This window comes from Salmo salar, chromosome ssa08, assembly GCF_905237065.1.
Source record: "Salmo salar chromosome ssa08, Ssal_v3.1, whole genome shotgun sequence".
In the NCBI taxonomy this organism is placed as follows: Eukaryota; Metazoa; Chordata; class Actinopteri; order Salmoniformes; family Salmonidae; genus Salmo; species Salmo salar.
In genome coordinates this window covers 14,387,618-14,414,080 of record NC_059449.1, presented here as the reverse complement: position 1 = coordinate 14,414,080, position 26,463 = coordinate 14,387,618, and the positions used below count along the sequence as shown (strand labels likewise).

The window sequence follows — 26,463 nt, the reverse complement described above, 5'->3', positions numbered from 1 at the left end:
CTCCTCTCTCCTTTCATCTACTGTTTGGCACCAGCTCTCTCTCTTTCAGTCTCCTGTCTTTCCTCTCTACCTTAGTGCTTTTGGCTGCATCAATTGTTCCTTTATTCTACCTCACTAACAGGAGAACAAAGAGTGAAGCAAAGTAATGCTATTGATACGTGTTTATCATCAGTTCAATAGTGTTGTATCTATTTGCATGACTCTGTGTTTTCAGCGACTGTGTTTGATATTAGACAACTGCTGGGAGATCAAATTATAATAAATCAATGTGGATGAAAGGGTTTGGGTTGCTAAGGCATCACAGGTGCACACTGACACACAACACACAGCACAGACAGAGACTGACACACAAAAACCCAGAGACAAAGACACACACAGCACAGACAGAGACTGACACACACACACACACACACACACACACACACACACACACACACACACACACACACACACACACACACACACACACACACACACACACCTGTAAATTGTAACTGGGAAAATCAAAGTGTCTCGGGCAACAGTTAAGCCCCCATAACAAACATAGAGGGAGTCGTATCATTATGAGTGGCCCATAGGAAGTCCCAGGAAGTCATATCATTAGGAGTGACCCATAGGAAGTCCCAGGAAGTCATATCATTAGGAGTGACCCATAGGAAGTCCCAGGAAGTCATATCATTAGGAGTGACCCATAGGAAGTCCCAGGAAGTCATATCATTAGGAGTGACCCATAGGAAGTCCCAGGAAGTCATATCATTAGGAGTGACCCATAGGAAGTCCCAGGAAGTCATATCATTAGGAGTGACCCATAGGAAGTCCCAGGAAGTCATATCATTAGGAGTGACCCATAGGAAGTCCCAGGAAGTCATATCATTAGGAGTGACCCATAGGAAGTCCCAAGAAATCATAGGGAAAAGCTGAAAGGAACAGTGTTCATAAAGGGTTATTCTGCTGTCCCCATAGAATAAACCATTTTGGTTCTAGGTAGAACCCGCCGTGGAAGGGTTCTACATGGAACCCAAAAGAGTTCTACCCGAAACCAAACTTTTTTATTAAAGGGTTATCCTATGGGGACAGCCAAAGAACCCTTTTAGGTTCTAGATCACACTTTTTTTAAAAGACTGTACCCGTGTTCACTGAACCCAAGAGACTGGGGGGTTGAATAGGAAGTAAATCTGATACTGGTAGAGTTTCCTTTATAGTCAATATAGTAAAGGGTCAGGAATCATTGAGTCTGTTGCCATTGACAAGTAGCATTCAAGTTGACTTGAACCTGTGTGTTGAACTATTTGAGCTAGGGTTTCAAGTTTCAAGTAGGGTTTCATGACAATTGAGTGACCTCTGTATTCAACAGGTGACTATAGATGCCACCACCCACCATACGCCCAACAACCCCACTCACCGTCGTCGCTGTCGGCCAGGATGGTGACCTTCGCGCTGGGGAAGGTGGCTCCCACCTGGCCCCCCATGGGCATGCTGAGGGTCACGTTGAAGCTCTCTTCATCCTCGTAGAGCGAGTCGTCGATGATGATGATGCGGCAGGGCTTCTCCCTCTGGTCCTTGTCGAAGCGCAGCACGCTGGTGTGGTCCTCGGGACGCGTGATGTAGTCGCTGTAGGAGAGGACCGTGCTGGGGATGGTGCCCGTCGCACTGGCTGTTGGGAAAAGGAGTTCAGGGGTCAATGGTTAAGGGTCAATAGAAGAATGACAGGCAGTTGTGGGGGGAGGAGAGTACTTTTATGTTACAATATATCTACAGTGCATTCAGAAAGTATTCAGACCCCTTGACTTTTTCCACATTTTGTTATATTACAGCCTTATTCAAAAATGGATTAAATTGTTTTTCCCCCTCATCAATCTACACACAATACCCCATAATGACAAAGCAAAAACTGAAATATCGCATTTACATAAGTTTTCTTACCCTTTACTCAGTAATTTGTTGAAGCACCTTTGGCAGCCATTACAGCCTTGAGTCTTCTTGGGTATGATGCTACAAGTTTGGCACACCTGTATTTAGGGAGTTTGTCCCATTCTTCTCTGCAGATCCTCTCAAGCTCTTTCAGGTTGGATGGGGAGTGTCGCTGCACAGCTATTTTCAGGTCTCTCCAGAGATGTTCAATCGGGTTCAAGTCCGGGCTCTGGCTGGGCCACTCGAGGACATTCAGAGACTTGTCCCAAAGCCACTCCTGCGTTGTCTTGGCTGTGTGCTTAGGGTTGTTGTCTTGTTGGAAGGTGAACCTTCGCCCCAGTCTGAGGTTCTGAGTGCGCTGTACTTTGCTCTGTTCATCTTTCTCTCGATCCTGACTAATCTCCCAGTCCCTGCCGCTAAAAAAAACATCCCCACAGCATGATGCTGCCACCACCATGCTTCACCGGTGCCAGGTTTCCTCCAGACCTGACGCTTGGCATTCAGGCCAAAGAGTTCAATCTTGATTTCATCAGAACAGAGAATCTTGTTTCTCATGGTCTTAGAGTCCTTTAGGTGCCTTTTGCCAAACTCCAAGTGGGCTAACATGTGCCTTTTACTGAGGAGTGGCTTCCGTCTGGCCACTATACCATAAAGGCCTGATTGGTTGAGTGCTGCAGAGATGGTTGTCCTTCTGCAACTCTGGAGCTCTTTCAGAGTGACCATCGGCTTCTTGGTCACCTCCCTGACCAAGGCCCTTCTCCCCCAATTGCTCAGTCTTGGTGGTTACAAACTTCTTCCATTTAAGAATGATGGAAGCCACTGTGTTCTTGGGTACCCTTCCCGAGCTCTGTGCTTCGACACAATCCTGTCTCGGAGCTCTACGGACAATTCCTTCGATCTCATGGCTTAGTTTTTGATTTGACATGCACTGTCTACTGTGGGAACTTATGTAGACAGGTGTGTGCCTGTCTAATCAATTGAATTTACCACAACTGCACTCCAATCAAGTTGTAGAAACATCTCAAGGATGATCAATGGAAACAGGATGCACTTCAGCTCAATTTCGAGTCTCATAGCAAAGGGTCTGAATACTTATGTAAATAAGGTATTTCTATTTTACATTTTTTACAATTCAAAAAATCTGTTTTTGCTTTGTCATTATGGGGTATTGTGTGTTGGATTGATGAGATTATTAATATTTTTGATCCATTTTAGAGTAAGGTAACAAAATGTGGAAAAAGGGAAGGGGTCTGAATACTTTCCGAATGCACTGTATATCTATGTGTATTTTATTCATGCATTTAATCTTTGTAAAAACCCATGTATTTGAATTATATAATTGACTGTATTCACCTTGCTGGGTGTAGCAGATGACCATGAGTTCCTGGCTGAGGTCTCCAGAGCGGCGAACAGGCACCAGCAGCTCCCCAATGTCCTCCTCTATCTTATACTCTGCCTGGGGGATGAACACCATGGACTCTGCAGAGGAAAGAGGGAGAAACCATAGAATTCAGAATTAGAATAGTAATTTAGTAGGATCTCTATGGGAGAAACACAGAGGATAGGCCATAGAGAACAAGAGAAGAAGAGTTTACAAGCCCAGGTGGGTCTGTACTTATTTGATGCATGCATATTTGCTGCTGCCATCAAATTGCCCAGCAATGGAACAATAAACATGATCTGATTCGGAATCTTAAATGAAGGATACAATTATATTTTTTTATGTGTCAATCCATGTAAATTAATGTAGCCTTTCCAATTGACTTAAGCCTATCTACTATTCATAAAGGATTTCATGTCGGAGGGCAAATCAAACAGACAATCTGAAGATAAGGCCGTTCATTCTTACCATCACCAGGGTCCACTATCTCCACAGTGGCTGTATCGGGGTACTCCAGCACGGCCATGACAGGCTCTGACAGCTGGATCTCAAAGGTCTCGCTGGTCTCAAACTCCTGGTCTGTGAAGATCTTCACCCTCCAGGTGGCCACTGTCTGGCCTGGGTTGAACTGGACCTGCTTCTGGGCCTTTCCCCGGAAGTCCTTGTCCTTCTCCGCCGTGCCATCCTTGGTGGTGATGCCTGAATAGAACCATATCGAACTGAACTTAATAGAACCTAATTGAATTACATTTAATAGGAATTTAGCTGAAGTAAGCTGAGCTGAACTGAATTGAATTGAACCTAATTGAACTGAATAGCTTTATAATAATGGCACGTAGCACTGTATAGTTTGTAGGGCATCAGAGGATGTGAGTTGACTGCAGGTTGACTGTGATTTACAGACTGTAGTTGCCTGGTTAGCTCTCATTGTCTGTCTTTGTTCATATTTGCCCACTACTGCGTCGTCAAAGACAACTGTGAATATAGGAGTGTACCCAATAAAAGCCTGTGTGTTGGATGTAGCCAAACAGACAAGTATGTTGACATTACCTGGTGACCTCTATGAGGAAGGGCTATCTGACCCCTCAATCAAACTAGGTTTTTCACCAGCGAGACAGGAAATGGGTCATCAGTCAAACAGGAACACAGACAGGGCAGATTGATAACCAGGGGGTCTGTTTTATTCTTAGGTTTCTTCTAATGGCAGGGTAATAATAGATAAATACACTGCATGAAGACTCTTAAAACCTGTTGGGGCTCGGGGGCAGTATTGAGACATTTTGAAAAAAATATGTGCCCATTTTTAACTGCCTCCTACACCAACTCAGAAGCTAGGATATGCATATTATTAACACATTCGGATAGAAAACACTCTGAATTTTCTAAAACAGTTTGAATGGTGTCTGTAAGTATAACAAAACTCATATTGCAGGCAAAAACCTGTGAAAAATAGATTTAAAAAAATGTGAATTTTGTGACTGTACTATTTAGTGTCATTGTTTTATAGATACCATAGTGAGAAAGGATTCATTTCGCAACACCTACGGCTTCCACTAGATGTCAACGATCTTTATAAAGTTGTTTGAAGCGTCTATGATAAACAGAGAGCAAATTAGAATCCAAGGAAGTTGACATGTCATCACTTCATTTTTTTGCGCCTGCGCATAAATCTGAGAAACGTGAGTTTTGTCTTCATTGTCTTCATTCTCGAAAATATTACTGATGTTTAACGTTAAAAATGGACCAAAAGATTAATGCTAAACAACATTTGACATGTTTGAACGAACATAAATAGATTATTTACTAGGTTTTTTTAGCTTTTCGGCGTGATTTTACAGTCCCCCACCACGTTTTGTGGGAGCATAATGAACGCTAAGTACTTGGTGTTATTTGGACATAAATTATGAACTTTGTCAAAAGAAACCACATTTGTTCCGGACCTGGGATGCCTTCCGGACCTGGGATGCCTGTCTTCTGATGGAGATAATCAAAGGTAAGGGGATATTTACAATGTTATTATCGATTTTAGATGATGCTAACTGTATAGCATAGCCTGTTGTTCTTAGCATAGCACACTGTTTATTGCAAAATGTGATTTCCCAGTAAAGTTATTTTGAGATCTGGCCATTCGGTAGCAATTACGAGATGATAATATATTATTCTTTGAATGACAATATTATAATTTACCAATGTTTTCGAATAGTAATTTTGTTATGTTCACCGGAAGCATTTCAGAGAAGAAAAAAATCGGAATTTCACGCTACTGTAAAATGCTGTTTTTGGATATAAATATGAACTTGATGGAACAAAAAATGCATGTATTGTATAACATAATGTCCTAGGAGTGTCATCTGATGGAGATTGACAAAAGTTAGTGCATAATTCAAGCTGGTTTCTGCTTTTGGTGACGCCTGACCTTGAATTGAAAATGGATGTTTGTACTTTTGTGGCTATGTACTGTCCTAACATAATCTAACGTTATGCTTTTGCCGTAAAGCCTCTTTGAAAATCGAACAATGTGGTTAGATTAAGGAGATGTTTATCATTTAAATTGTGTAAAATAGTTGATTGTTTGAGAAATTGAAATTATTAGATTTTTGATGTTTTGAATTTCCAGCCTTGTTAGCAATCCCGGCTCGGGGTTCATTGCTAACCTGTAGCCCCAACAGGTTAACCCCTTATGGTTCTAGATAGCACCTTTTTTTCAAAGAGTGCATTCCCTTGGCGTCGGCTAATGGGGATCCTAATAAATCAAAAATCATATCTATGTTCCCTTACATAAAAACCACATGGTTTCACATGTGGAAAATCACAATTTCACGTTAGATTTCACATGTGAAATCATGTGAAAACGTTTTTTTTTGGAACACTTCACATGTCCCATTGTATTTCTAGGTCAATAGGTAAATACTGCTATAGGGTCCATTTTTGTCATTTTATATCTATGTTTATAGGTAAATACGGCTATAGGGACCCTTCTAGTCATTCTATATCAATGTTTAGAGTTAAATACTCTCCTAGGATCCATTCTAGTCATTCTATATCTATTTTTAGAGGTAAATATGGCTATAGGTCCCATTTTAGTCACTGTATTTATCTGTTTAGGTAAAGACTGCTGTAGATCTGTGGTAAATACTGTGTAAGACTTCCAATACTCACTGACGAAGGATGTCTCTCCCAGGTATCCCCTGCGTCTGAGCATCACCTCCAGAAATTTGGCGTCCTCATCCACCAGATAGTACTCCTTCTCCAGGCTGATCCATGACCAGTTGAGCCGGAATGGCTGCGGCTTCAGCTTGTTTCCACCTGGAAGACAAAACTTTGACATCAGTTTTTGGAAAGTATTTTAAATTGTGAAGGGTAACTTGATAACTTAATGTCAGGGCTTACCCCCAAATCCTCCATCACAGGCCTCTTGAATGATGCCTAGTTTCTAATTTCCTCTCCCACTCCATTGTCCCCCCGTCCCCCCCCCCCCTCTCAGACAGTGCCTGGCTAGGGTTTCTCACCTCCTCACCCACATACGTGTGTCAGTTCCCTGGCTCCTTTGGCAGGGTTGTCTGTCCCTGGCGAGAATCGTACCTCCTTACCAGTCTCAGGGAATGGGCCAAAACAGGACAGAGAGCGAGAGACCAGTTTTTAATGGATCACTTGCTGACAGTGACTCAGATAGCTACTGTAAGTGATGGTCTTTTCAAGGGAATCCCTGTCTCTCTTCGTCTCTCTTCGTCTCTCTTGCTCTCTGTCTGTCTGTCTGTCTGTCTGTCTGTCTGTCTGTCTGTCTGTCTGTCTGTCTGTCTGTCTGTCTGTCTGTCTGTCTGTCTGTCTGTCTGTCTGTCTGTCTGTCTGTCTGTCTGTCTGTCTGTCTGTCTGTCACCTCTGACCCAAACCAGACAGTATTAGCAGAGGGGTTAAAGGTGAGGTGCAGAGAGAAGCTCCATTACTCCTGGTGACTCACTGACATGGCAGCCTCAGCCATATCCTTTAAGCACCAGCCGTATCCCTTTAAGCACCAGCAGCACCTCTGAGGGACAAGGGTAACTTCATGTCTATAGGCTTAAAATATACCTTTTACCCCTTGGTGTTAAACCTTAGTATTGTGAAAGTAGCTCACATTTGTTGTGGTGAAAAACAGAAAGATTAACTCATTAGTCCTTACAATGTTTGAGTCTGTGACCCATGCATACGGAAACCTCTAACTTGAGATTTGAACCTGGACATGACCCTCTGTAAAACCCCAGATTTAAAGCGGTTAAGACTTCATATCTAGGTCATTTTTCTCAGCTTGAAGTGTATCTACCTCATTAGGCCTAATGAAGAGAACAGGTGCCATAAAACACACATATTAACCAGACCTGGGTTCAAGTACTATTCTAAATAATTTCATAATTTCAAATATGTTGCCTGGTCTCTATTAAGCTTACCTGACGCAATAGGACCAATATAATAGTCCCAAAAGTACAACCCCCCCCTCCCTTTTTTTTAAAGGTATTAATGTCTCGGCTGTCGAAAGGAGGAGCGTACCAAAATGCAGCGTGTGTGATGTTCCACATTTTATTTACACTGTGAAACTATGCAATACATAAATAAACTGAATGACAACAACAAACCGTGATGCAGAAGTGAAACATACACTGACTCAAAGATAATCTCCCACAAACCCAGGTGGGACAAACACCAACTTAAATATGACCTCCAATTAGAGACAACGATGACCAGCTGCCTCTAATTGGAGATCATCCCAAACAAAGCCCAACATAGAAATACAAAACTAGAGCAACCCAACATAGAAATACATAACAACATAGAAAAACTAAACTAGAAAACCCCCCTGTCACGCCCTGACCTACTCTACCATAGAAAATAACAGCTTACTATGGTCAGGACGTGACAATTAAATAAGATATCAAACGGTATTTGAACCCAGGTTGAAGCTCGTAGTCACCTGGAACTGATCACCGTTGACTATACGTTGCCTCCTCTGCCCTTAATCCATACTATCACATGACTCCTTTATCCTTCAAAAGAAAGTATTCCACTCGCCGCTTGACATTGGCCGCTCTAGACAGACAGAGTTACTTACTTAGCCAGTAACTTTCTTAATGCTTAAATCTTAATCCCAAGCTTCTTTTTTATAACTGCGGCCAAATGTCCAAACGCCTTGGCTTATCCCCTCTCTGACAGGCCCTAGGAGGACCCTTGACCTTGTGTCTGATTTGGCCAGAGCTTAGTGGGTTCAGAGAGCCGCGGAGGTTAGAGAGGTGTTGGTCGGTTTTGCACCGCTGGTCACAGTGGCAGAAAGGCCTTATTAGCCTGTTATTAACCTGACCCCTGAGTCTAACTCTGATCAGCCATGGAGGAAGTCGGTCAATGTCAAGAAAAGACCCTTTCATATTAACCCTTTACTTCCTTTAGTGTAGCACCATGATGGTTGTGGTCATCAGAATATCATTCTATTTCTATGGTTGTAGCGCCAGAGTTGAGGATTTGGTAGGTAGACTGAGAAAAAACCCTGTGATATTAACCATTGATCTCCCTCTAGCAGAGGAGTGCTAGTGTTAGCTTAGTAGCATAGTGGTTGCAAACATATGGTGGTGGATTTGGTTAGGTCCGTGTCAAGAAGTAAATACCCTTGATATTATTAACCCTGTTGTGTCCTTGAGGTTTTTGAAAGGTGCTCTAAATTCAATGTATTATTATGTGTTATTAATATCATTATTATCTCACTCTTGCAGCATGATGGTTGCAGCACCAGAGTCGAGGATTTGGTAGGTCAATGCGGAGAAAAGACCCTTTGGATATTAACCCCTACATAACAGAACACTAAGGAAAGGAAGCAGAACCAATCCTCTGAGGGGTAACAGAGAACCTGTGAGAGGAGGCTAACTAAAGAAATAAACTCTCACTAGGCTTTATGGAGGACAACAGCACGGAGCATCTGGTTCATTCATACACTGAGCCTGCATTGGGGTTGGTTTTGCCTGGCTGAGGGAGAAAGGAGCTGTGGGCGTTCTGCTATGTGACTGGGGAGAATGAAAATACTGGAGGGAGGAAATGGGGCCACTTCCTCAAACCCACATGTCAACATGGCGCACCGGGCCAGCACCAAGACACAACAGGGCCAGGATCAAACCACACTCCGCCAAGCCTGGATGTCAATGACGGTGGATTGAATTGAACTGATACCAACTAGTGGATTTTTGGGGCATTGGATAAATTGGATCATTTCACTATGTTGTTTACTCTAAAACACACACACACACACACACACACACACACACACACACACACACACAAACACAAACAAAAGCCATCCCCCAAGCTATAGTATAGTAGCCATGGAGTCCCAGTTTGACATAGGAGCCCCTAGCACCTAACGGTGGCTATCCTTGACCATGCTCATGTTTCTGACAGCTCCGGCTAAAAATACAGGAAGCATTCATCATGTTTGTCTCTGCCTGCCCCAAATTCCACCACGCTTGATGAGTGTGCACGTGGCCAATTGATAGACAAGACGAGCCAGCTAACTTCAAAAGAAGAGTTGAGTGTTTGATTAAGTGTATTTTCATTTAGCCTGAGTGGAAATATCAAACACCTCTTAAGCATCTTTGAAATGTAAAATGGAAGTGCAGTGACTGTTGACTTTCGTCCGTCACTGTACTTATAACGTACAGTGCACATAAACTAAATGCTACAGACACATCAGTCACACCTCAGTCCATCACATTAAGTATAATAATCCCTTATCTAGGAAGAAACTTGATTTATAAAACCTGTATACCTTTCTGCTCATATCTCCTCAAACCCACAGAATCTGAAGGAGTGTTTCTGTTCAGAACAGCACGTGTTCCTAGGCAGGCTGCCCAGTTTACACAGAGCTGATATTGAGCTTAGTGAGCCTGTATTGTGTGTCAGATAGGATTATCGTATGAACATGGTCAGAGACAAAAAGACTCTATCATTCTGGCATCCAGACTGGCAGTCTATCTGACAGCTTCTGGTTTCAGCTCTGACACTGTTAGCCTCAAGACATGTAATAATCGGGTAATAATGACATTTTGTCTTGTGGATTGCATAGAAATACCTTCAGTTTCTAACGTGGTGTAGTTTGTCTGGTGAAATACTGTAGATGATGAGACTATGTAAGTAAAATAATATTGAAAACAAAGGAGTCAATTGACCAGTAAGAATTAGAAAGACTATTCTGCACTGGGGAAATTAAGCGCTAATGACAATATTTAATTTAATTGATCAGCTGCTGTTATTTCTCAATAAGGTGCAATAAGGGTGAAACAAGGTCTTGGAGTTCATTTGACTTTAAATCCTCAGAATAACCTAAATCAACATGTCGATAAAATAGGACAGGCGAGATTTAAGGACATCTAGCATTTACCACCTGACCTGACGCCTGTTTAAAAACAGAGTTGGATTTCCGACCGGGGGGCGGATGGGAGTCAACTGAAAAAAGAGCTGAGGAAAAGTCTAACCATGTCTCCATTTCCCAGACCTGATAGAGATACTGTATGTTGTGACAGCATGACATCGCTGTGACGTTATACATACATCATGTTATACATAGATGCACAGCCAGTGGAGGGGACCTCAAAGCCCTGGCTGTGTGATATCTGAGCCTTTGAAAACTCTATGACAACTATGACAAAGGCAATGTCGTCATCATCCATATATTTTGTGTGTCGTCCAAGAGAGTTGGTTGGCAGGCAGGCCTCAAAAACAAATCAGCACCTGCTACAATGACACAAGCAGACAAACATACCCTTTAAAAAAATGACAAGGTGATATCACTACAATCTGAGCTGTCTGTGTATAATGAATTACACTAATATCTCATTCCATCCCCCAGGTGGACATGGTCAGAGCCATAGACGTGACAGTGAGATAGGGGGCTTCAGATCCGGCCGGTGTGACACTCCAGTCAGCCATTGTCATTAAAATGTGTCCACTCTGCCCACAGTGAACCTAAAGCTCTGCACCTTCAGTGGGGTCAATAGAACCGGAAACATCTGTTTTTCAAGTAATAAGAACAGATTCAAAAAAACGCCTCTTTCTCTCTCTCGCTCGGTGTCTCAGAGAACTCCTGCCAGAACTTCAGATTCCAGAAAAAGAATCTGAGTGACAGCTGTGCCCCTCCCACCCCATCCCTCTATCCCTATGTTGGCTTTGTCCCTCCAGGATGAACAAGGGACAGCAGGCCACTGTCTGGGTGGCCCACAGCCCACTGTTCTGGCATGTCTCTCTGCCTCCCTCCCTCCTTGCCTGCCTGCCTGCTTTCCTTTCTCAAACTCAGAGGAGGGGATCCTCTTCTGGCTCCTTTTGTGAATCCTGTCAGATACCGTGTCCAGACCTGGCATGGAATCCAACTACACCAGACACAGATCCAGTGGTGTGTTGTCAAGCACACCATACACCTTCTGCTTTCCATTAGAGAAGGTCACATCACTAGCACTGATTCAGATAAACCTAAAGTGAAACTGAGCGGTAGCCTTTCAGTGTTTGTATAAAACTCCATCTCAAATGATATGTAGACTGATTAGTGCTCAGCGCTGCTGCCTATTTAAATGAACTGAGGCGTCTTGCCGAAGTGGAGCGGGACGCCTTCCTTGGTATTTATGAGAGCAATAATGTGGATCGAGTATGTAAGGCTAAGTAATGGCCACATTCCCTCTGAACCAGGTGTCTCTGCTGCGACTTTCAGAAAGTTACAGGAATAGATCAAAATGGAGGGGTTCTGATGTCTCTAACTGATTTACGAACTCATTTATTACAATCTTTACAACTAACATATCAACCACACTCCCAGCTCACATTTCTTTTGCGTTTCAAACTGACAATAATAATCATTCTCACCATCAGATGAAATGTTTTATAGAAGACGGCATTTTGAAACGCCCCTGTTTCAGGCTCTTAATAAATGTGTCCTTAGAGTGATTTATTAATGCTAGGCTAATCGTTTGAGTAAGCAGTAAGCATGGCCAGTATATCACAGCCACTGCTAAGTGTTGGCCCCTGGACATTTTTCATGTTCTTAGACCTGAGTGAGAAGACTGGATGTTTTCCAGGTATGGGGCTCCCTACGGTGCAGCCATCTTTGGATAACTAACTCACACGGTAGCTAGCTAGCTCTCCCCCCTATGCTCCAACAACATGTAACTTTAGTGGCTAACAGGTCAAATTAATTTACCACTGTCATTTTAATGACCTGTTAGGGGATTAGCCAAGATTCTCAAGATGGTCTCCTGTGAGCCCCGATAACTAAGGATATAATGGAGACATCAGTTAGGTTCATTCCGATTCCAAACATGTTTGATTGTATCTCCTGACTGTACATCAGAGGAGGCTGGTGGGGGGAGCTATAGGAGGATGGACTCATTGTAATGGCTAAAATGGCATAAATGGAAGGAGTCAAACGTGGTTTCCATTTGTTTGATGTGTTTGATACCGTTTCATTATTCCATTCCAGCCATTACAATGAGCCTGTCCGCCATTGCTAACTACCAGCACCTTAGCTAACTAGGTCCCATTGTTGCAAAGAGTTATGGGATATTAGATACCCTTGTTTTAACGTTTGTCATCTTCAACCTAGACCATGGTCAGCAATCCATCCATAAAGCAACCAGCAGCCCTACAGAAAACCCCCTCAGTGTCCTTTCATTCCACATTCTTCATCAGGTCATCAGGTCCTATTTACATTGCTACAGTATTCATAGCCATACATAGATATACTTAGGATAGTGGGTGGGACTCAAGAGGAGGGGGGGATATCATTGGTCAGAATGAGGTTTTGACAGCCAAGAGAATGATGCAAGGGTGAGCAACAGAAAGCGACGCCCATGTAAGTATATCCCCGCTGAGTGACAGGAATGAGGACCATGATTATTACATTTCCTCATTCCTCTTTTTATTTATACTGGGTCACATTGCACTCTGCAACATGGCACAGTATAAACTTGCAGAAATGTACATTTTTAGTAATTTAGCAGACTCCCTTATCCAGAGTGATTTGCAGTCAACTAAAGTAGGCAAAACAACCACATAGATACAAAAATAATAATAATGTTTTATTGTCACATACACCGGATAGGTGCAATGAAATGTGTTGTTTTCACAGGAGGCTGGTGAGGGGAGGACGGCTCATATTGGGGAGGACAGCTCATATTAATGGCTGGAATGGAATCAAACACATGGAAACCATTTGTTTGATGAGTTAGATACCATTCCATGAATTCCGTTACAGGCATTACTATGAGCCCGTCCTCCCCAATTAAGGTGCCACCAACCTCCTGTGGTTGTTTTACAGGGTCAGGGTAGTACGGCGCCCCTGGAGCAAATAAGGGTTAAGTACCTTGCACAAGGGCACATCGCTAGATTTTTCATCTTGTCAGCTCAGGAATTCAAACCAGCGACCTTTGGGTTACTAGCCCAACTCTCTAACCGCTCGGCTACCTATGGCCCTTATTATTACAGTCCCTGCAGCTAAAACCATCAACAACACCTGTGTGAATATAGATTTCACATGTGGTCCATTCATTGAGTCATTATATTGAGGTGTATGATCAGAATTTCTATACCATTTATTCAATTACAACAGCTTTCTCTTTTTTTAACGTTGGCGCTACAGTACAGAAAGTGAATTCTCAAATGCCAGAGTGCTCAACTTAGTTTCCTCTGGGGCATTCCGAAGATCCCATGGTTGGGATTTTGGATTGGAGGAGCCAGGCATATTAATAGATCCTATTGGCCACTGCCGTGTACTGTAAAATAACACTGACTCCAGAACAGTGACCTGATCTGGGTCGGAAAGGCAGCATGCCGCACATCACAAGGTGACAGAGAGACTGGGTCACCCCCAATGGTGCCACTGGCGCTTATTGCATCATTTTGGAGAAAACGAATCTAACTGTCCATGGCAACATGCCAAAATGAATAATTTAATCATATATACACACAACACTGAGTGGACAAAACATTAAGAACACCTGCTCTTTCCATGACATAGACTGACCAGGTGAATCCAGGTGAAAGCTATGATCCCTTATTGATGTCACTTGTTAAATCCACTTCAATCAGTGTAGATGAAGGGGAGGAGACAGGTTAAAGAAGGATTTTTAAGCCTTGAGACAATTGAGACATGGATTGTGTATGTGTGCCATTCAGAGGGTGAATGAGCAAGACAAAATATTTAAGTGCCTTTGAATGGGGTATGGTAGTAGGTGCCAGGTGTACTGGTTTGAGTGTGTCAAGAACTGCAACGCTGCTGGGTTTTTCACGCTCAACAGTTTCCCTTCTGTATCAAGAATGGCCCACCACCCAGAGGACATCCAGCCAACTGTGGGAAGCATTAGAGTCAGCATGGGCCAGTATCCTTGTGGAACGCTGTTCTGAGGGCAAAAGGGGTGCAACTCAATATTAGAAAGGTGTTCCTAATGTCTTGCACACTCAGTCTATATGCCATTTAGCAGACACTTTTATCCAAAGCTACTTACACTCATGCTTGCATACATTTAACGTATGGGTGATCCCGGGAATCGAACCCATTATCCTGGCATTGCAAGAGCCATGCTCTACCAACTGAGCTAAATGAAACGACTAAGTGGTGTCAGGATTCTTAGTGAATCCTCACAGAACGTACAGACTGAGGGAAGGAGTGATAGAAGAGAGAGAGGAAAGGAAAGGTGCATCTGCTAAATGACTAAAATGTAAATATAAATGAAAGAGAGAATAGATACTGACGTTATAGCTTAAGTGGAAGACATACAGATGTGGGATCTTAATTTGATCCCCTTGTTGCAGGATAATGTTTCGGCGATGTAGGACATTTAAAACATGTAGTGTATTTGAGGTTTGAAAAATGCTTCTGAAATTTGTAATTTACACTCTGAAATGTCAGACTTAATTTTCCCTTATGAAAAATGTATCAACCCCTAAAAAAATGTCTATTAATTATAAAAAATAATTCACATTTCCCGTTGCTGAAAGATTATTTTCCTGCTGTGGCAAACTGGCTCAAATTAAGACCCTACATCTGTGCAGAACAAGTGTGCAAGTGACACATCTTTAAATAGACAGCGAGAGAGTAGAATATAATGTAAAGTATAGAATATAAAGACACTTTTAAAAGAAAGTATGGGGAGCAGCAGACGGCTTTGCCATATGGAAGCAGACATGAATAACCTCTAGGAGCCATACATCATAACACCAACACTCTCCCAACACCAATAAATCTATCTGCCCCGTGTCAGGAGGCAAGGAGAGAGCGAGAGAGAGGGAGAGGAAGAAGCCTCTGCCTCACAGTCACAGTATACATGTAGGTAGACCTTCAACTGGCACCAGGGGACAGTAAATCGTTGGCCGGCTGTTGACATGGCTGACAGGTTAGATCCGAACACACTTAGGAAGTCATGGTGCCTGCTGTGTAAAATGGCCGCGACCCACTCAAGCCTCATTCACTGGCTCTCACTGCCTCGACAGCACTCAAACCTACAGTACTGTTATGTGCTGTGCACTAGCCCTTTGGGAAACAAATGTTTTAGCATGGGAACAACTATGGAACATCATACATGCTCTCTCTGTGTCGCTCTCTGTCTCTCTCTCTCTCTCTAAAAAAAGACTATTCCCCTCCTCTGAAAAAGTGCCATTCTACCCCTCTGGAACAGAACAGGGGGCTGTAATGCAGTCAAACAATCCTATCTGACTATTGGCTTTGATTTCTGGGGGTTGTGAGTGGGGTCTGTTGGGGACTATGAAAGGGGATACTGCCGGTCCTGGAACTCTCCCAGTCCCATACACCTGTCTACTAGTGTTCCAACTTCACTTCCAGGTATGTCTGTGTGTGTGGCAGGAGACGGGAGTCTTGAAGGCAGGAAGCACATTCCTTGTTCCCAGGAATGATCGCATAACACTGTTACCTCTGCCACTGGTCTACTATTATTCCATGCAACATGAGCCTGGAGTGAAAGGGGAAGCTACCAGATTAGAAAACCGAGAATGATTAAACTCTATTCAACACAGGGAGGCTATTTTCAAAATACAACCAATTAGCATGACTATATATGTACATTTTGATCATTGCTATTGCTATGAAAACTAAAACGACACGACCTCCTCTTGCATAACGTATTAACCTTGGTAGAGTTTGCCTGGAAGCTAATATTCACTATCTACTCACTAGCTTATCATTTTCTTAACGAACGCTCTTAAAAAAACCTGATGTAGACTTCCCATATCTATCTAACTAACTGGATGAGTTTAAAACTCTGATGCAAGACTCTGTTCAGGAGGAGGGTAAATTGTTATTGTATTGTGCTGATTGGATCGTATTGTTACGCTGATTGTATTACATTGTTGTGCTGATTGTATTGTATTGTTGTGCTGATGATATTGTATTGTTGTGCTGATTCTATTGTATTGTTGTGCTGATTCTATTGTATTGTTGTGCTGATTGTATTGTTGTGCTGATTGTATTGCATTGTTGTGCTGATTGTATTGTAATGTTGTGCTGATTGTATTGCATTGTTGTGCTGATTCTATTGTATTGTTGTGCTGATTCTATTGTATTGTTGTGCTGATTCTATTATATTGTTGTGCTGATTGTATTGTATTGTTGTGCTGATTGTATTGTATTTTTGTGCTGATTGTATTGTTGTGCTGATTGTATTGCATTGTTGTGCTGATTGTATTGTAATGTTGTGCTGATTGTATTGTATTGTTGTACTGATTGTATTGTTGTGCTGATTGTATTGCATTGTTGTGCTGATTGTATTGCATTGTTGTGCTGATTGTATTGTATTGTTGTGCTGATTGTATTGTTGTGCTGATTCTATTGTATTGTTGTGCTGATTGTATTGTATTGTTGTGCTGATTGTATTGCATTGTTGTGCTGATTCTATTGTATTGTTGTGCTGATTCTATTGTATTGTTGTGCTGATTCTATTGTATTGTTGTGCTGATTCTATTGTATTGTTGTGCTGATTGTATTGTTGTGCTGATTGTATTGCATTGTTGTGCTGATTGTATTGTAATGTTGTGCTGATTGTATTGCATTGTTGTACTGATTGTATTGCATTGTTGTGCTGATTGTATTGCATTGTTGTGCTGATTCTATTGTATTGTTGTGCTGATTCTTTTGTATTGTTGTGCTGATTGTATTGTATTGTTGTACTGATTGTATTGTTGTGCTTATTGTATTGTATTGTTGTACTAACTGGATGAGTTTAAAACTCTGATGCAAGACTCTGTTCAGGAGGAGGGTCAATTGTTATTGTATTGTGCTGATTGGATCGTATTGTTACGCTGATTGTATTACATTGTTGTGCTGATTGTATTGTATTGTTGTGCTGATGATATTGTATTGTTGTGCTGATTCTATTGTATTGTTGTGCTGATTCTATTGTATTGTTGTGCTGATTGTATTGTTGTGCTGATTGTATTGCATTGTTGTGCTGATTGTATTGTAATGTTGTGCTGATTGTATTGCATTGTTGTGCTGATTGTATTGTAATGTTGTGCTGATTGTATTGTATTGTTGTACTGATTGTATTGTTGTGCTGATTGTATTGCATTGTTGTGCTGATTGTATTGCATTTTTGTGCTGATTGTATTGTATTGTTGTGCTGATTGTATTGTTGTGCTGATTGTATTGTATTGTATTGTTGTGCTGATTGTATTGCATTGTTGTGCTGATTGTATTGTATTTTTGTGCTGATTGTATTGTTGTGCTGATTGTATTGCATTGTTGTGCTGATTGTATTGCATTGTTGTGCTGATTGTATTGTATTGTTGTGCTGATTGTATTGTTGTGCTGATTGTATTGTATTGTTGTGCTGATTGTATTGTATTGTTGTGCTGATTGTATTGCATTGTTGTGCTGATTGTATTGCATTGTTGTGCTGATTCTATTGTATTGTTGTGCTGATTGTATTGTATTGTTGTGCTGATTGTATTGTATTGTTGTGCTGATTGTATTGTTGTGCTGATTGTATTGCATTGTTGTGCTGATTGTATTGTAATGTTGTGCTGATTGTATTGCATTGTTGTGCTGATTGTATTGCATTGTTGTGCTGATTGTATTGCATTGTTGTGCTGATTCTATTGTATTGTTGTGCTGATTCTTTTGTATTGTTGTGCTGATTGTATTGTATTGTTGTACTGATTGTATTGTTGTGCTTATTGTATTGTATTGTTGTACTAACTGGATGAGTTTAAAACTCTGATGCAAGACTCTGTTCAGGAGGAGGGTCAATTGTTATTGTATTGTGCTGATTGGATTGTATTGTTGCGCTGATTGTATTGCATTGTTGTGCTGATTGTATTGTATTGTTGTGCTGATGATATTGTATTGTTGTGCTGATTCTATTGTATTGTTGTGCTGATTCTATTGTATTGTTGTGCTGATTGTATTGTTGTGCTGATTGTATTGCATTGTTGTGCTGATTGTATTGTAATGTTGTGCTGATTGTATTGCATTGTTGTGCTGATTGTATTGTAATGTTGTGCTGATTGTATTGTATTGTTGTGCTGATTGTATTGTTGTGCTGATTGTATTGCATTGTTGTGCTGATTGTATTGCATTGTTGTGCTGATTGTATTGTATTGTTGTGCTGATTGTATTGTTGTGCTGATTGTATTGTATTGTATTGTTGTGCTGATTGTATTGCATTGTTGTGCTGATTGTATTGCATTGTTGTGCTGATTCTATTGTATTGTTGTGCTGATTGTATTGTATTGTTGTGCTGATTGTATTGTATTGTTGTACTGATTGTATTGTTGTGCTTATTGTATTGTATTGTTGTGCTGATTGTATTGCATTGTTGCGCTGATTGTATTGTTGTGCTGATTGTATTGTTGTGCTGATTGTATTGTATTTTTGTGCTGGTTGTATTGTAATGTTGTGCTGATTGTATTGCATTGTTGTGCTGATTGTATTGTATTGTTGTACTGATTGTATTGTTGTGCTTATTGTATTGTATTGTTGTGCTGATTGTATTGCATTGTTGCGCTGATTGTATTGTTGTGCTGATTCTATTGTATTGTTGTGCTGATTGTATTGTATTGTTGTGCTGATTGTATTGCATTGTTGTGCTGATTGTATTGTAATGTTGTGCTGATTCTATTGTAATGTTGTGCTGATTGTATTGTATTGTTGTGCTGATTGTATTGCATTGTTGTGCTGATTGTATTGCATTGTTGTGCTGATTGTATTGCATTGTTGTGCTGATTCTATTGTATTGTTGCGCTGATTCTATTGTACTGTTGTGCTGATTGTATTGTATTGTTATGCTGATTGTATTGTATTGCTGTGCTGATTGTATTGTTGTGCTGATTGTATTGTATTGTTGGGCTGATTGTATTGTATGTTTTTAATGTTGTAATGTTGTATTGATGCTGCTGCCTTCTTGGCCAGGTCTCAATGGGCTTTTCTTGGTTCAACAGGTAAAAAAGACAAAAGGAGGAAGAAAAACCCTTCAGAAGTCTGGACGAGTCTGGACGAGTTTAAGGGGTTACTACTAGCCTCTGGTAGGGTAGCCCTGGCCTGATGGACCACTCGTCTGTAGACAGTCCTGGATGACAGAAGAGGAGTAATCCCAACTGACACACTGAACTTCATTATTGGGATAGAAAAATACATCTAGCCTTTAATGATAGAATGACACTGCCTTTCATCCAAGCACCTGGTCATAAACCTATTATCACACAGGGATAGTCAACAACAACAAAAACTGTGTTGAGGAAACATTCAAAGGTGGCCATTTTGAGCGAGGCAGAATTCCCTCCCTTCCAGGTCAGGGCTTTGCTGTGTCTTTCAGCAGGATTAGGTGAAGGGACGGAGGGTTGATAATACCCTGTCCTCCTAACCCTAACCATTCTCACCTGTTCTAACAACTCCTCCTTGAGTCCATCACTCAACGAAGAGGAAATCTCTACACAGCCATATGCCTGGAGATGAGGGAGTAGGTCTATACCTCAGCTCACCTTATCCATCAGAGTCCCTCATAATCTCCCCTCAGAACAGAACCAGTGGGCTGGTTGTGTCCTTATGGGCCTCAAGGGATAAGGTATTCCCTCATCGAATAATACATTAAGGCTTGAATGAAGGGAACCCGTCTGAGTTTGTCACTTATGATTCAGGCAGTCTGCTTATTGTTGTATAACACTGACATCAGTTTCTAAACAACCATTTCCAAAATGCATTTACATTTTTTAATTGCAACTCCTCAGGGCTGACTGGTGATTTACACATTCCTCCGTCCATCGGATCTCCCTGAAGGGTGAAAAGTTAAACAGGCACTCCGCAGGGCCTCCCTCTGGGGTCCTGACAGAAAAAGGATAGCATATGCTACCAGGACTTGGAATGTGGCCACTGTCCATTTCAAGAGACAGGACTTCCTGCAGTGTGGCAACTGCTGACCCCTTTCTTGAACAATGCAGAGACACTGGGAAGTCATCACTAAACCCCCACACACACACACAGCCGTGCTATGGGTAGAGCCGCCGCTGCCTCTGTGTCTCTCGACACCTGCTGGGACTGGGAAATACTTCCTCCCCCCTTCCTCCCCCTTCCTCCCTCTTTCATCCCCCTTTCCTCACCACCCTCTCCACCATAGAGACTGTAAGTCTCTAAAGGTAAGGAGATTGAGTGTGTACCCATCCATCGCATGCAAGACCGTGTAACTAGCATGTGTGTGTAGCTTCCCCCTTTTTGGAAGCCAACCACTCGATTTCGTCCCTACGTTAGATCGGCATCGGACATGTCACCCTCTCTAGGAGAGATCCTTGCTCCCTTCGGTCTCAATGTAGACTTTGATCTTAAGCCATTCCTGTGATTAATGTGATTTTGTTATTCATTATAAATGTTTGTAGGCCTATGTAGCCAAATTGTATCTATGATCGTATGCTATACATTCATATTTTTTGTACGTTATCTTTATATATGATAATATACCAATAATATCAGGCCAAAGCTGGCCATGATTACAGACACCTGTGTGTCCTTTGACACTATATAAACTGGTGACCCGCAGTGTTTGTCATTATACCCTGATGAAGACAGCTTCTCTGTCGAAACGTTGGATATTAGGTTATTAAATGATTGCATCTGAGCTCCTAGAGTTTGCGGCTCCCCTTTTCTTTTTCATGTGTAGCTTGACAAGACTTCTAATCTTTGACACATATACTGGTACAGAAAAGGTAGGTACAGTATGTATTGAAAAGGGAGGATGCATACCGGACCGCTACATATTGGTATTGGCTGACTGTCTGGGGAGGCTGAGGTCCTGTGTTGCTAGGCAGGTTTGTGATGATGTGTGTTTAACAAGCCTGTTCCACTTAGAAAGCTATGGGATGCCTCCAAAAATGGCACCCAATTCTCTATATAGTGCACTGCTTTTCAAAAGTGCTGTAATATGAAGGGAATCGGGTGCCATTTGGGACGCAGCAAGGGAGTCTGGTGCACTACATGCATCCGCCTGGCAGGTATTTTAATCCATTTAAAGGGTGCTAATCACTGTAGCCCTTTCCTACAGTCAAATGACCTTGTGGCCTCATGGGTGGAATGTTATTCATATTTTTCATAATTTCATAATTAATAAACATTATAAAAAATACAAATAAACTGAAATGACGGTGTTTCTATGTCAAATAGTTTTGTTATTGTGACAGAACAGAGGGCTGACACTAGATCAATAGTCAGATGCAAACTCCAAATGTAATACATTTCATCTCTATATCTGACATGGTACAGGTGTCTTCTTTGTTTAAGCCCATAACCGTGTGTGAGGTGTATACTTTTGTTTCAAAGTAGATTTGTTTAAGACTACCAAGAATCACTCTGTATGACCCTAAAAGGTTAAAGACAGCTGCAACTTTAGCCCACTACTGTAAAAGGTTAAAGACAGCTGCAACTATCAATGTATCTGCAGGTCTATTTAAGTGTAAAAGGTGTGGTACCACATAGAGAAAAAGGCACATTTCACACAGTATCTGACTCAGCTGAAACCCCTGTCTCTTCTGGTCTCTCCCTCCAAAACAACCAGGACCAGAGCCACCGCCACCCTGCCTGGACCCAGTTCATCCTGCCTGGACCCAGTTGAGCCTGCCTGGACCCAGTTCACCCTGCCTGGCTCTCCTTGTCAGAACCCCAATCAACAGATGTGCCCACTTGCCCCAGGAAGGCCTGGGCAGCTGTAGTGTAGCCAGGGTGACACCACACCAGCAAATCAAATCAAATTGTATTAGTCACATACACTGAATACAACAGTGAAATGCTTACTTACGAGCCCCTAACCAACAGTGCAGTTTCAAAAAGTTGAGGTAGTATGTACATGTAGGTAGAGTTATTAAAGTGACTATGCATAGATGTGGCAGTGGTGTGGAGAGGGGGGTGAGGGGCAATGCAAATAGTCTGGGTAGCCATTTGACTAGATGTTCAGGAGTCTTATGGCTTGAGGGTAGAAGCTGTTCAGAAGCCTCTTGGACCTAGACTTGGCGCTCCGGTACCGCTTGCCGTGCAGTAACAGAGAGAACAGTCCATGACTAGGGTGGCTGGAGTCTTTGACCATTTTTAGGGCCTTCCTCTGACACCGCCTGGTATAGAGGTCCTGGATGGCAGGAAGCTTGGCCCCAGTGATGTACTGGGCCGTTCGCACTTTCCCCCTGTAATGCCTTGCGGTCAGAGGCTGAGCAGTTGCCATACCAGGCAGTGATGCAACCAGTCAGGATGCTCTCGATGGTGCAGTTGTAAAACCTTTTGAGGATCTGAGGACCCGTACCAAATCTTTTCAGGCTCCCGAGGGGGAATAGGTTTTGTTGTGCCCGCTTCACAACTATCTTGGTGTGCTTGGACCATGTTAGTTTGTTGGTGATGTGGACACCAAGGAACTTGAAGCTCTCAACCTGCTCCACTGTAGCCCTGTCAATGAGAATGGGGGTGTGCTCTATCCTCTTTTTCCTGTAGTCTACAATAATCTCCTTTGTCTTGAGGTATGCTAACGCACCAAGGGATGCTAACGCTACATCACCACTTCACACATAAAGGTTATGCTAACGCTATGCTATGCTATATCACTACATTCCCATCAAGGTGAGGGACAAGGGGAGAGCTTCATTCAAAGGAATTCAGTCAGGGTCTCAACATACTATTGAGAGTAAGAATAGTAGAATACACAAGGTGCAATTTCGACATTTGGTTGTGCATTAGCAGTTTTTTCTCATTATGTCAGTCACTGGTTGTCACTCATTTAGCCCATGTCAGCTAACAATTTTTAGATTGGTAAGTTAGTCCAGTCAGCTATTTAAACTTGTAGTAATCATGGCCGAATAATGGCAAATGTGTAGAATTGCAGGAAATTAACTTTAAAACTAAAATAAGTCTCTACAGTCTCGCATAGGGCCCCCAAAAGGCGCATAACACATTATTTATGACATGTTGTTTCAATGCAGCAATAAAACTCTACAGGGAGACAACGCAGCCATTTTGACTATTTTCTAGGTGAATTTTGCACGCTTAGGGTGTAAATAGTATTAGTTTTAAGGTATTGTTCATGGTAATTTCTGCTGCAAACATTTATTCTATAGAATCTAGAACGTCCAGCGGTGTTTCTCACACACATAAAAAAACACTAAACTTTTATGTGCATGTTCGCTGACCAACAGAATGCTGTTTCAAATTGTTCCGACATGACAGTAACAGACTTACGACTCAGGCAATTGTTGCCTTTTCATGCCTTTATTCGATGTTACTCGGTGTGTGTGTGTGGTGTGTGTCCTACCAGCCCTGACTCAGTGCTCTGCACATGTGAACCATAGTCAGACAGAAACAAAGTCACATTAGACAGATGGCAGAGAGGTATATAGCCAACCCTGCACCTGGTTCAGATGTGCTGGCTGGAATCTCAAACAGAACAGTGGGACAGACTACACTACAAACACAGGGGATTGTGGAGCTAATTGAAGCCCTTGTGTCCCCTTCCTGTTGTAGTCAGACCCTCAATTACAGACAGCCCTGAGAAAGAAAGCCCCATTATCCATTAAGGCTGTACTGTCTGAGAGCGACATCTGGAATTCAGCATGTTCTGCTTTAGCAGAGTAAGAGGAAGTGTCCATCCAAAACATACGGAAACTTTGGGAAGACACATGCATTAAAAAGTATTAATAATTAAGAAAATAAGTCTCAGTATTTCAGCATGTGTGAATCGGGACAGTACGGGAAAATAATTCCTTGTTGTGCAATACCTTCAGAAATTATTTAACCTTTCTCCCACTCTGTTCTCACAGCCAATTCTCTGTCCTAACAGGAGAGTTAATTACTGGAAGTGAACGCTAACATGGAGATGAAAGGGTTAACTTAGGAGGGGTTCAATTTGGTGAAAACAACTAGAGGAATTGACCAAAAGGCCATGACACCTAAACCCTCCGTGGCCAACAACCATGGCGATGATGATGATGATGATGATGATGATATTGCGCTAGCTAGCTAGTCCTCAATCCAGCATAAATATAGCCCAAACTTTTCTTACAGTGTGTCATGGAGGGATGCATTTCAAAACCTCAGAATGTGTTAAGCATTTACAGCTGATGTTAAAATAGCAACGCATGCCCCCATCCCCACCTGCTATATTTTTTTCCTTTGCTTTGCATTCGCTATATATATCTGTGATGCAGTTAAAGTAGGTCCATAATGGTACTTTGGACGAAGTGAACCATAACAAAGTGCAAACGAATATCCAATAACTGATTTGTTTCAAAACTCTACAGTCTGTGTGTGATACACAAATGTGTAGAATATGTAGAATATACTTTGAAACCAAAAACATATTTTATGATATACATGCATTACTCCAACAGTTGAAATCTACCGACAATAAGATAGAAAAGCTACGTTATACAAACACTAACATCATAATCATGCATATTAATGACTGTATACTGAAAACACCAATAGGATTGTCACGATAGAAATGCAACCTGTGTGGATAGTTATGAAATCCAATAAGGAACGGTTCATATGACATCGGACCAAAAGTTAATTTCCAGGGGAATATAAATACACACAGCTACTGAAATCCAAAGCCTCCCAAGCAAAGGATCCCTAGAGAAGGTAAGGAATGGATCTGGCAGCAAAACGCAGAAGACCATATCGGATGGTGATGACAAGTCAAACAGAAAATAGAATCCAAAAAATAGAAGCACTTAAAACGATTCCATGAGAATTTGGGATTGTGATGCAAAACCTGCTAACTTCACTATGAAATAGTTACGTGTGTCTGAGAAGCCACACGTTTCTGTTCCACTAACCTTGAGAAGCAATGAAGCAGGCCAGGACCTTAACAGTCACCTTCATCCTTACAAAACTGCTGTTCAAAATTAGTGGTTTCCTCTACACACAGGGTCAAAGGCTCATGCTATTCTCACTTATCTAGGATCGATTTCCATAAAAATGAACATATGGTTTGATGAATACTTGGAATGCCTTGGAGGCATTGAAGGTGGCAAATGTGGTTTCATGCTATCACTTCAAACACTGAAGGAAACCCAGGACAAAAACCTCAAAGGAAAAGCCCCATTGTTCATGATACAATAAAGTTAAGAGTTTTTTTAATTGCCGGGCGTTCCATCTCTTTCACTCCTAACACACCCAGGGACACTGTTTGGCCCATGTCCCCACTGACCTCTTCCACCCCTTCTTTAAACCCCCTTTAAACCTGCCACCCTCAGCGGTGGGGCGAGGAGAGAGAAGGGGCTCTGTGCTAGCTGTCAGTCATGGCGAACTGCATTTAAGTCTTTGTGATGCAAACACTTTGGACAGAGAGCAGGAAGATTCAATCTGAAAAGAAGGCTGATGCCGAAAAGAATGTCTACAGGCCATGTGATGTAAGTCTGCAGTAATGGGAAACTACAACGTCAATGAGCATGAGGTTCAAATATTAAAAAACAGGGTCTTACCTTTATCTTCTACTGTGAAGTAGAATATATCACTTGTGGCATTGCTACCATCAAGCAGCACGTAGCAAATCTTCATTTCGTCGATATCAGCTGATGACATGAAAGGGTGAATTGGAAATGTAAGGAGGAGAATCTCTACACTCTTTAGAACATCAGATGATTACTCCACTTTTTACTGAAGGTTACTTACAGCCCTCAGGCATCACTTTAGATTATGT

General features: G+C 41.9%; 1 protein-coding gene across 1 annotated transcript in view; it reads right to left on the bottom strand.

The window, feature by feature from the left end:
* LOC106610216 (FRAS1-related extracellular matrix protein 2) overlaps positions 1 to 26,463 on the bottom strand; it is a 51,146-nt gene that overhangs the window by 19,200 nt on the left and 5,483 nt on the right. The window contains exons 2-6 of the mRNA XM_045722768.1: positions 26,246 to 26,335; positions 6,452 to 6,598; positions 3,761 to 3,991; positions 3,265 to 3,390; positions 1,403 to 1,654 (exon numbers count right to left, since the gene is read on the bottom strand). Of these exons, the coding sequence (XP_045578724.1) occupies positions 1,403 to 1,654; positions 3,265 to 3,390; positions 3,761 to 3,991; positions 6,452 to 6,598; positions 26,246 to 26,335 (846 nt within the window). The remainder of the gene's footprint in view (positions 1 to 1,402; positions 1,655 to 3,264; positions 3,391 to 3,760; positions 3,992 to 6,451; positions 6,599 to 26,245; positions 26,336 to 26,463) is intronic.